Raw genomic sequence first — 12,645 nt, forward strand, 5'->3', positions numbered from 1 at the left:
TCATAACATCCAAACATTAAGAAATACAAACAAGTAATAACCAAGGCAGTACATATATAAGTTCAAACTAACACAAACAGTGGGAAGTACACATACAAGTTCAAAGAGAAAACAAATAATCCAAGTATCAAATCAAAACCCACACAAGCTATGTAAATTGTCTCCTATTTCTTGGTTGATTACGATTAACACCTAAGTTGTAGTGATCAGCCATCTTGGCTACACGTTTGTTGTAGCTATGTAGGGGTTAGATTCGTAGTGGTCACCAATGTTCCGTTAGGAAAAACATGGGTTTAGGGTTTCGGTTAGACTAAGAGCTATGGCACTGTTTACTAGCCAAATGAGTTGTCTACCCCTTTCGGGTGACTTAAACCAAAAAGGATAAGATGGTTATTTCAAAATTTGTATGCTTATTATTTTTTATCTTTTTTTCTAATTTAGTTAGGGGAAATTTTGACATTTCATCTTTTTTTTTTGTCACAATTTAATAAAAATGTCAATGGTTATAAAACTTAGGAGGAATAACCGATATCCCCAGGGTCAGAATTTGTAGGCTCAAAGTATATTTGGGGTAGGTGCTAGCTCGGAATTGATGCCAACTCACGGGCAGGTATGGGTGCATAGAGTGTGGTTTTTGGACCTTCTGAATGTTTATAGCTTTGTAGTGGGAATAAAAATCTGCATTAGGTCTGTCCATACTTTTCCGTAAAACTTAAGGTACTAGACGCAGTTTTGAAAGAATACAAATACAAATATTTGAAGTGTAAATGCATACAAAATATAAGGTTTTGTACTCTACAAATTTGTATTTATATTCCTTCCAAACTAAGCATTAGGAGAATATGTAAACACTAGGGGTACAATTAGTCTATTTCCTAAACCTTAGGTTGCGTTTGTTTGCGGTGTAAATTCTAGACCCATGTAATATTACACTTTGATATGGTTTTACAATTGTTTGAATGAAATGTCAAACAAGAACGAAGATCGGTGTAAAACTCTTTTTGAGATATTTTTACATCGATAATCAATGTAAAAAATACATAGAAAAAATCAATGTAAAAGTACTCCCGCTCTAACGTTTGATAAGGTTGTCAATTAATCAATAATGGCGAAAAACAAAGGTGTCATTCTGATTTAACGTTTAATAAGATTGTATCAAGCTCCCCTTAGACACTACCCACCATCATCCTTCCTTTCTCGATCTTCCATTTTGTTCTTAGACGCTCTCCCTAGATTTAATCATAACCAAAAGATCAAATAAATTGTTTTATCTTGTTTGCTCTGAAATGCCCTCTTTTCTCTCAGATGCTTTGCTCTTCCTTTATGCTCTCAGATGCTCCCCTTGACGATTATCAATTAAGAATGCCACAAAGAGAATGTCCTTGCCGACGAAGCAGCAAGTGGTGTTTTAGTATTGAGGTCCCACAAATGGAGCTTGCTGTCCCAAGGAGCCAGAGAGAGCAAACCGACGATTAAATTAGACTTGAGAGGTGATCGGAATGACAATGGTAGAAGGAAGTGACAATCATGTCAGGGTTGTTGATCGGAGTGGTGATGGCGGCTAATTTTGTATCTCTCTATGAGTTTTCCTCTTTGCCGATCATGTATTCTACCTTGATCAACCAAAAGCATAGAGAATTTAATTTGTGTAAATATTGGTTCAACTTTTATACTCAGAAATTTGACCGTTGTTAAACTCTACCAATGTAATTTGTATTTACACTATAAATAAATGTAGTCTTAGGCCTCTTTGCTTTAAAAGGTTTTTGGGTCGAGCTTAACGAACATGTGTTCGAATTTGCTCCTTAGACGGTAAAACCTACCTCTTAGTACATGGAGCCACACATCTACTTGTAAGCATGATTTTAAAAGGTGACAAAGGTGAGGCAAGAGGCGTAATACTCAAGGTGAGGTGACCAAATTTCGTTTGGCCTCAATAGCCTCAGTCTCAGAGCAAGGGGCGTAAGCCTCAGATTTAGTGAGGGGTAGGCCTTTGGCCTTTCACCTCAATTTACATGAGGTGGTAGCCTTAAATTAAAAGGGGTTTTGGGTGGGGAAAATTGGATTTTAGTATGGACAATTTTGAAAAAAAAGTAAAAGAACAGGTAAAAACCCCAAAACGTAGGGTTTTCAGTGACCAAAATCTAATTTCTTAGCTTTTGTTTTTCAATCGAACTCAAGAAGACCAAACTCATTTCTCTTCTACTGTTCTTTGTTCTATGGCTGAACTCAAGAATCAAGAAGACAAGAATATTGGACGAAACCAAATCGTGCAACTACATACAGGTCCTCCTTCTCCTCCTCCTCCTTGAATCTTGCGTAAGGTTCTCCTCCTCCTAGTTTCCACTTTTTTCTTTCTTTCTTTCTTTCTTTTTTTTTTTTTTTTTTTTTTTTTTGTCTCAAACTATTAGCTAGGTGGGGTGGCTGATTTGTGGGTGGTTAGAGACTCAGAGGTATTGGTGTGCTACTTTCTTTTAATTTTACTTTCGGATAATAAGTGTTGTGATAACCGATAACTGATGAGATGCTTGGATACATGTTGCCATGTTGTCATAAATTCATAATATATATTAAATCTGGATCCATTTTGTCATTTTCCATTAATAGCTCTTATTACAACCGTCAATTAAGTTTTATCATGACAGCCATTGAAATGAGTCTAATTCATTTTAAAATTTGTTTTGAAACAATCTTAAAAAGATATAATTCATAATTCATACAAATAATCTTGAAAAGATTCAAACAATCAACGATTGTTTAATGGTTGATACATTAAATATTAAATAATTATATAAAACTTCAATTATTTATTTATTTTTATAGCTTTTAAGTTTTTAATTTCAGACCTACTTGTCAAACCGCCTCCGCCCCGAGGGTATCTTGGTTGTAAGTTATTGGGTTGATGTTTCCGATGCATGGTTGCAGCGTGATGCTCCGTGCACTCGGAGCACCTCCCGTGCTTGTGATGGGGAGATATTCCCAATGAAGGATGATGGGATGGGTGGTTGGGCGTCTGTGGGCAGCCGATCCCGTCACGTCCGATTATCGAATTGGTCCAAGGGTCGTTTTTGAAGGAGTAGGGTAGCTTAAAACCCTTGGGAGGAACTCTCCTGGACTCTCTGATGGCCTGATGCCTGATGGGGATTACTCTCTAAGGAGTAGCTAAAACCCTCGCACGGTCACCAACCTCTCTGAAATCTGAGTATTTTTTCTTTTTGGTAAGATAAGAAAGTATTTATTCAGACCTTTCCATAAAGACAATCAGTTTCTCATCGTGTTTAACAACTAAGAAAAAAAGTAGAACAATGCTATTGATTCGATGTCTGCGCCCTCGTATCCAGCCTTTGGCCTCACATTCTTCGTTTTGTTCGGCGGCAGCTGTTCAAGCAGAGAGAACGATTCGAGAAGGCCCTAGAAACGACTGGACCAGAGAAGAAATTAAGTCTGTTTACGATTCTCCAGTTCTTGATCTCCTCTTCCATGGCGTGAGTTTTAAAGCTCCTCTTCTCTAAATCAAATAGCTTTTAACATTGCCCTTTGTTTTACTTTCTCGTATCGAAAACCTATAGGGCTTTTTTTGGTAGATTTCAATGTTTGCGTTTAACATATTGTTTTTCCCTACTAAGTGATTAACGAACACGCACTGTTCAATAATTTCTGTTATTTCTAGGGTGTTTATCTGTTTTTTTTTTGTTCCCTTTTTAATTAAATTCTGTAAATGTGTGGTTTGTAGAATGAAACTAAAATGCAATAGGCCCCTGTACAATGAGAAGCTGGACAGTGGAATAGAAAGGGAAATCAAACTCAAAAAAAGAACAAGTGTGTCTGTTTTTGAAAAGTGAGTGATTTGTCAGCCACGAAAACACCATCCCCATAATCCTATTGAGCACCTCTTCTCTTGATTTCTGCCTCCCTTCAAAAATTCTGTTATTTCTTTCACACCAATTGCCCAGAAGACTGCAGGGGGGAGGATGCTCCGTGCTATCTTTCCAGCCTTACTGAGTCTTTCTAAGTCCTAAGAACCAAGCCTCTATGATGAAACCCTTCACATCAACTGGGAAGCACATTTTTAAAACCGAATCTTACCCAATCTTACCCAAAACTTGTAAGCAAAGTCACAGTGTAGTAAGAGATGGCTAGCAGTCTCCACCCTTCCATTACATAATGTGCAGGCCAGATCCGCCACCTCTAAGTCTCTTCTAACTAAATTTTCCTTGATTGGAATCTTGTCCAGCACTGCAGACCAAACAAAGAAAGCTAGCTTTGATGGTACAGACCTGATCCAGATCCTGTTACTTGGAAAGGGAGTGGTCTCCTCCCTTGACAAGCAGTTATAAAAGGATTTCACTGAGAAGGAGCCCGACTTCTCATACAGCCATTTACTTTTGTCCTCCCCTGTTCCAGAGATCTTGGAATCATATAAAATCTGCAGCAAGTTGACCAAAGACTCTACCTTCCAGTCGTTATTCCTCCTGAAAAGAGGGTTCCAAGCACAATGTCCATTTTGTCTCCCCATATAATCTGCCAATGATGCATCCTCATTTACAGCAATCTCGAACAGATCAGAGACTAGGGTCATTAGTAGGACGTCCCCACACCAGTAGTCCTTCCAAAAAAGCACCCTATGGCCACAACCATAGGGGGCTCTAACTTTTTCTGTCTCCCACTCCCTGTTACTAGATCCATACTTTCATACAACTAATCTTCTCCACAAACTGTCAGTGTGTTCATTGAATCTCCATAGCCATTTCAATAGCAAGGCTGTGCTGACATCTTTCACTGGTCTTATCTAGGGGTGTAAATGGTATTCGAAAATTCGAGGTCGAATTCGAGATTCGACATAATCGAATCGAATTCGGATTATTCAAATACAATTGGCGGTCAAATTCAAATGAAGCATTTTTATCGATTAATTAATTGAATCGAATTCGAATAGGAGTCGATCCGATTCGATAATACCTATTATACATATATATCGATATATATATTAATATATTATTTTGTTGGAGTACTGAGTACGTACAATGAATGATAGATTTTGAAAAATTTCTTTTATAATATTATTTTTATAATAAAGAATTGAATGAAGACAGAATATGCTATGATGATTATTTTTATAACAAATAAAATAATATTTTAGTATTTTTTTTATCAAAAGTCTGCATCTCATTAATTATTCTGTACTTTTCATTTCAATCACTGTCAATTTACTATTCATCTTTCTTCTACCTCGCCTCATTGGTCCTTATTCTGCAACATTTTTTCTTCGCAGCTTCTTCTCTTTTGGTCTATTCATCCCCTGGTGAAGAGGTCAGTGTTAAAAATACATTTCAAATTCGAATCAAATTTGAATTCGATGTATTGCTTTAAGAAATCACCGGATATCGAATTTAATTTGAATATGAATATATTTAATCAGTTTCGAATTCGAATCAAGCCTGATTCGATTCGAATTCACTCCGTTTACACCCGTAATCTTATCCCTAAACCCCCTTTGGCCCTGGAGGTGCAGAATTTCTTCCAGTTTACCAAATGCCATTTAGATTCATCCTTCCACCCCCTCCATAGGAAGTCTCTCATCTTTTTTTTTTCTAGCACTGGAGCCCATCTAGCTGGAATTGGGAATAAAGACAGGTAGTATACAGGGAGGGAGGATAAAACACTCTTAATTAAGGTGACTTTACCCCCTTTTGACAAATATTTGGTTTTCCAAGAGGCTAACTTTCTATCAACTTTCTCAATTATGGGCTCCCAAATCAGTGTTTTAAAAGCTTAAGGCGCAAGGCGAGACGCACAATTAAAAAAAAAAACTACAAGTTCACAAAAATAAAAAAAAGCAAAAAATTCAAAAAAAATGCAAAAAATTTAAAAAATAAAAAATTATAAAACGTAATATTAATAAAAATATAAACTTAAGTGTTAAATTAAATGTTTTAAAAAACCTATTATCTAAAATTAAAATACATAAATATAATATGTAAAGCATATTCAAATGAGAATTTAAAAATGAAATCAAACATATAAAACCCACAATCTCTTTTTTTTTCTCAATTGCATCAAGTAGCTGATGTGACATATTACATTCCTAATTCTACGAGCCGCCTTTCTGCCACGCCCCTCGAGGTAAGCCCAAACAAGTCCATGTTAGGGTCTTAAATTCTTAGTTTTCACACAAAAAATAATAATTTTATAGTTTTAATTGCTTTTAAGAAGATATTTTATTAGGATGAATGAATGGACAACATTACCAAATAGGGGATTCTCGAAGCTCCGGTGAGCTCGCGTGGCACGGGGGTTTGTGGGCGGAGTCCCCGGCCCAGTGGCCATACTAAAAAGAAAGGAAAAAACAACAAAATTTCAATAGGCGCACCAGGCATGCGCCTAGGACCTGGGCTAGGCGCCTACCCTAAAATGCGCCTCGCCTGTGCGTCTAGACATGCCTTTTAAATCACTATCCCAAATGGTTCTGGATTTACAATTTTCATCCAAAGGCATACCTGGGTATTTTGATGGGAGTTTACCCTCTGCATCACCAATCATCTGCCCAAGATTCCAGGTTTGCCACTTCCCCAACAGCCATTATCTCACTCTTTTGAATATTAATGTGTAAGCCACTAACTACTTTAAACCATCTTAGGATTGCCTTACATTCCAGATTTGTTTCCATGAGGCATCACAAAAATAAAAAAAAAGTGTTGTCTGCAAATTGCAGAAGAGATATCTCTACTTCCCTATTACCTACTTGGAAGCCTTGCACCAGCTCTCTCACCCTGGTTCTCTCTACCATCCTGAAGAGAGCTTCTATTACACAGATGAATAAAAAATGGGGAGAGGGGGTCCCCTTGCCATAAACCCCTAGTGCTCCTAAATAGCCCAAAAGAAGAACCACTTACAAGAATTGAAAATGAGGAAGAAGAAAGACATACTTTTATCCAATTTCTCCATATCACGCCGAAATTCATCCTCTTCAAAATGTAGCCTAGAAAGTTCCAGTGTACTTGGTCATAGGCCTTCTCCATATCAACTTTACATAACAGTCCTGCGTGGCCACTTCTCTTCCTCAAATCTATTACTATATTTGCAACGAGGACTCCATCCACAATTAGTCTTCCTCCACAAATGCACCTTTGTTTCCAGCAATCAAGATTGAGATCACTTTTGCTATTCTATTAGCCAACATTTTAGCTAATATCTTGTAAACACTGCTTATAAGGCTGATTGGTCTAAAGTCATTCAACTCCACTGCTGCTTTTTTCTTTGGAATTAGAGTGATGAATGTATGGTTTAGACTTTAGGCTTCTTTCGAGAGCACCCCTTTCATGATATTCGTTTAACACATCAACTACATCTTGTTTCACAAATCCCCAACATTTCTTATAACACAGAAGTGTGAAACCATCAGGTCCCAGGGCCTTATCTCCCTATATACCTTTTACTACCTTCCACACTTCTTCCTCTGAAAAGGGCTTCTCCAAATCTCTAGTTTTCTCAGCTGAAAGGGACTCAAACTGTAAGCCATCCAAAACTGGTCTTTACCTCAAGTTTTCCTTGTACAGGTTCTCATAGAATTTTGCAATGTGGGTCTTGATTTGTCTTTCCTCCTCTAATTCTACCCCCTGAACCTCTACCTTTTTTATTGTATTCTCCCTTCTTGCGTTTGCCATTTTTTGGAAAAATCTTGTGTTTTTAACTTATTATCTCCATCTTTCAACCGCAAACACCTGGACCTCTGCCTCTATTTAATTTCCTCTTGGTAAGCTATTTTGTCAAATTCCCTTTTAGCCAATTCTCTTGTACTGCGCTCCTCCCTTCCAATGCTACCATATTTCTCTGCCCTGTCAATTTCTATAATCACTTCCAAGCATTTTTTCTTCTTTTTCTATCATCCTTTAGCATCCCTCAGTTCGATTCTTTAATTTTTAGCTTTAGGCCCTTTAGATTTTTGCTGTGAATATGACTTGCAGTACCTTCAAAGGATATCCCTGCCCACCATTCAGCTAACAAATCCATAAAACTGACTCTTCGAACCAGTAGTGCTTGAATCTGAAGGGAGCCCGGCCTCCTCTTATAGATCCACAGTCTAACATAACCGGGGAATGGTCAGACAAGGGCCTTGGAAGAGCTTCCAGTGACAGATTTGGAAAATTCTCCTCCCATTTTGTGGGCACCATAAATCTGTCAAGTTTAACCAGTGTTGCTTCTTCCTGGTTATTTGTCCAAGTGAATTTTCCACCTAACAGCGACAAATCTACTAGGCCTTTTGTTTTCTCTGCATCCTTCTTCTCGTAGGAGAATCTGGTTGTATTGAAATCTCCCCCCAATTACCCACGGATGGTTCCACTTTGTTCTGACATCATCTAATTCCCCCCAAAAAGAGGTTCTCAAAGCTTCTTCATTTGGGCCATATAACACTGACAAAACCCACTTCCAATCGCTCTACCGAGACTGAACTAACAGAGAAACAGAGAACTGACCTAACAACTTGTCTCTTACTGTCACAGCTTCAGTATTCCACACCACTAGGATCCCCCCAGAGATTTCCTGAGCAGGAAGGGCAACCCAATCACAACTGCTATCCCCCCAAACACTCCTGACCACCGAACTGATCTAGTCTCTCCATCTTTGTTTCCTGCAAGCAAAGGATTCCGGGATTCCACTTCTTCAGAAAAGCATTGGCCACCACCCTCCTTCCTGAGTTTAAGCTCCTTATATTCCACGACACTAATATGAGAGATTCCATCTGTACACCGATCACGAAATAACAAAACTAAAATATGTACAGTCAGCCACGCCAGTTTGAAAAGTTCCTTTTCAGTCCTTCGCCCTTTTCTCCCTTTCTTCTCAAACACTTTTCTCTCTATTTGTTATCAGATATTCCCTGGTTACTCCTTCCGGACCCTTCATTGAAACCCCCAAAAGATCACCTTTTTGCAGCAACTTTGACAGAACCCAACTTGAAACTTCTAGCTGCCCTTCCCTTGTTCCTTCTGCAAACGCTGGAGTTTTCGCCAGTTGAGTACAGCCATTCCATTCTGCATTCTCCTCTGCCAGAACCACTGCTAAGGTGCTAACGGATGCAAGTTCTTTTCCTCGTCAGACTCGTTGTTGACATCGCTAAAGCTAATCAGCTTACCTCCCTGAAGTGCATCTTCCTTCCCGCAACACCTAGCTCTTCCACCCCTGGCGCTAGCATTTTTCTGCCTTTGCTTGAACCTCCATGGCCTCCCCCTGTTAATCCCTGACTTCTGCTTCTCTTTTGAGCAACAACCTCAACACTGGCCACCGTGTCTCCTAATGAGAGGTTATGAGCTTCTTTATGCAAAAACTCGGTCTGCCTTGACCCCAGTACAATCTGTAGTTTAAGCTGATTGTTTTTGATGTCTTGGGCTTTCTTAAAAGTCCCCATAATATGGGCTCCCTGTGGGCTACGATCTGGATTCAATGTAAGAGCAGTCCTCAACCCTCCTACATCTAAGGGCACGGGCGACACCACTTTATCACCTTCAGGATGAGCTTGATTAGAATCATCCTCAGAGTGAATACTCATGAAGGATCTAGAGTCTTCTCCTTTGACGACACCTGAATCTGCTTTTTCCTCTCCAATGGCTAGGATCACACCAACTCACCTCCAATCTTTCACAGCATTTTTCTACAATCTTTTTGCACAGATTTTCCAAGTTTGAAATGGGTCATCGAGTGTGTGACCACCCTCTGATGCTTTCCAGTCTGCCCCTTTCAATAGACGGCCAGATAATTTCTGTTCCTGCACACGTGCCCTCTTTTTACCGTGGTGTCTTCAACTCTTGCCACACGTCCCTGAGTCTCCTTAGCTTCCTCTCCCTTGAACCCCCTAACGCTGCCATCTTCTTTGGCACCGACCTCCCTTTCCCTTGCGATTGACCCTTCTATTAACTTGCCTTTCAACTTCAAATTTACTTTGGCCTCAATGTCTGCGCTGAGAGAGCCATATGGACCAGATGCTTCTCTGCTAGCACCGCTTGAACTGCGTCTTCTGGCTTCCTACAGCGATTGGGAAGAAGTTCCAGCCGCATAGTTACCACTATCATCTTGTTCCCTTCCAGTATATTTGCTCTTGCTGGCAGGTTACCCTTCCATCGCACCTTGATCTTCTGGCTTCCTACAGCGATTGGGAAGAAGTTCCAGCCGCATAGTTACCACTATCATCTTGTTCCCTTCCAGTATATTTGCTCTTGCTGGCAGGTTACCCTTCCATCGCACCTTGATCCTTATCCATTCTTCCATCTCCTTAGCCTCCTGCGAGTTATCCATTCCCACATAACCTCCGCATATTTATCTTTTCTTTTTCTTCTCTCTTTTCTAAAGGTTCATTCTTTCCACTTGTTCTTCTCTATTTCAGATCTGAATCTTTTCTTCATATGGTTCAGTTCCTTAGGTCTCCCTCTTTTCTCACCACATTCACCGTAATAGGACTTTCTCCTTCCCATCCTGCATCATAACTCTGTATGTACTTTTGTATTTTGTTCTTTGAAGAAAAATGAGATTTTCACTTTTTTTTTTTTTTGAGTTTGAATCTGGTTTATGATTCCTGAATCCTAGAGTAATAATCCTAGGCCACTCCTTGAGTGTACCGGGTTTTCTTTCTTTATTTTCTCTTTCTAGATTCCTCAATTTTGCATCTATACAACCTCAAGGAATATAAAATAACACTTGGATAAGTTGATTAATCTTAAGCTATCCAACTCTTAAACCATATTCCTTGAGGTTGTATAGCTGCATCATAGACCTGGGAATTCATTTACAAGTGCAAGGTTTCTTTAATCCTTTCATTTAAACCTTATTTTCCCCAAAATTCATATACTTCTTTTGCAGCTTTGGCTTCAAAACAGTTGAACTCATAGAAGTCTCAAACACTTTTCCTTAAATAGAAATTCATTTACAAGTATTTTCAAGGTTTCTTTAGTCCTTGCATTAGTCCTTAGTTCTTCCAAATTTTCTATACTTCTGCACCTTTGGCCCCAAAACAGTTCAGCCTTGTTAAGATTGCTAGATGATCTACATTTGGGCTTTCTTTAGTTATTCTAGAGTCTGTTCTGTTGTGTGTGTTACTTTACCCTATTTCTACACCCATAAAGGTTCGCAATTGTAATAGTATGAGATTGATTTAATGAATGGAATAAGAGTTTGAGGTTTGAATGTTGCAAGTTGTGTTCTCTCCCCCTCCTTCCCCTTCCCCTAAAGGTGTGATCTTTAGTTCTCTCTCTTCTCTATTGTCTTCTATATTTTGGATCTGAGAGAAATGTAAGCATGAAAGTTTCCATTGTTAGCTGTGATCTTTATCTATCTATCTATCTATCTATTTTTAAGTATTGATTTGTATATATGACATTTCATAGTTTAATATGCTTGCATTTCTAAATTAGGATCTGGCTGATTTCTTGAACCCTTTGTTCCAGTTTGCTTCTTCTCTATTTCAACCTCCTGAGCAACATTGAATTTCACTTTGATATAAAATTTATTGTTTCTGTAGGCTCAAGTCCATAGACATGTTCACAACTTTAGGGAAGTACAGCAGTGTACTCTTCTCTCTATTAAGACTGGTGGGTGCAGTGAAGATTGCTCGTATTGTCCACAATCTTCCAGGTATGACACCGGATTGAAAGCCCAGAAGCTGATGAACATGGATTCTGTTCTACAGGCAGCAAGGAAGGTTTGTTCATTTTGCATTTGACACTTCGCTGGTTTCATGGAAGTTATAGTTGGTAGTTTGATGTTTTGATTGATCATTTAATCTCAATCACTTGTACTCTTTTTATAAATTTCCAAATTAATGATTATCACACCATATTTTTCTTGAGGTGAATCCCTTATGGATTGGGTTTCACTGGAAGCCATGAATACATTGTAGACCTGCCTTTCTATGCACTGCTTTTTAGGATTGTCTATTCTTGAAGATACAAGCATCCCTCTGTCAATATTGTCTATGTTATTGCTAGAGGAAGTACATGCAAAGTGACCTTTCCTCACTTTCTTAAACCTCTGAGTTGCAAGCTGTAAAGCTCCAAGTTTGATCTTGGGCAACACTAGTTGAGATGATATTATAAAGCTTAAGAAATGGATCAACAAAGTATAGATGGAAAGGGCAGTGCAGGAAAATGCTGGAATCCTAGGTAGAAAGGGCTAAGGAGTTGAATATAAACAGGTTGATTATTGAAGGAGATTCAGAAGTGGTAATTGGCTGGATAGAGAAGACAAATGATGGGTTATCGACTTATGGACATACATTAATGAACGAAGGCAATTAAAGTGGTTAACTCAAGGAATGGATGTGCGCATCCAGTGGGTTAAAAGATGTGCCAATTCATTTACAGATGCTTTGGCTAAACAGGGTATGGGAAGAAATCATATTTTGGGCTACACTGTAATTTTCCTTTTGGGGGTGAGGTAAGAGGGTTACCTCCCCCTACCCTTGTATTTAAAACCTTTTTCTTAATTAATGAAAGTTTTCTGTTACTGGTAAAAAAATGCTGGAATCCTAGGTTGTCCTATTATTGATTGGCCTATGAACTGCTTGGGTCTTTCTTTAGGGGTTAATCCAAGGGAGTGTGGCTTTTGTAATCCTATCATGGAGAGGCTGGGTAAGAAGTTGTCAACCTGGAAAAGGAA

The 12,645-nt window shown here is 38.8% G+C and overlaps 1 protein-coding gene across 1 annotated transcript in view; it reads left to right on the forward strand.

Moving 5' to 3' along the window:
* Positions 1 to 2,836: 2,836 nt before the first annotated feature.
* BIO2 (Radical SAM superfamily protein) overlaps positions 2,837 to 12,645 on the forward strand; it is a 47,320-nt gene continuing 37,511 nt past the window's right edge. Inside the window, exons 1-2 of the mRNA XM_088953018.1 lie at positions 2,837 to 3,485; positions 11,510 to 11,689. Of these exons, the coding sequence (XP_088809144.1) occupies positions 3,306 to 3,485; positions 11,510 to 11,689 (360 nt within the window). The 5' untranslated portion in view covers positions 2,837 to 3,305. The remainder of the gene's footprint in view (positions 3,486 to 11,509; positions 11,690 to 12,645) is intronic.

Source organism: Nelumbo lutea, chromosome 7 (assembly GCF_056320005.1).
Source record: "Nelumbo lutea isolate HS-2025 chromosome 7, American lotus-T2T, whole genome shotgun sequence".
NCBI classification, from domain to species: Eukaryota; Viridiplantae; Streptophyta; class Magnoliopsida; order Proteales; family Nelumbonaceae; genus Nelumbo; species Nelumbo lutea.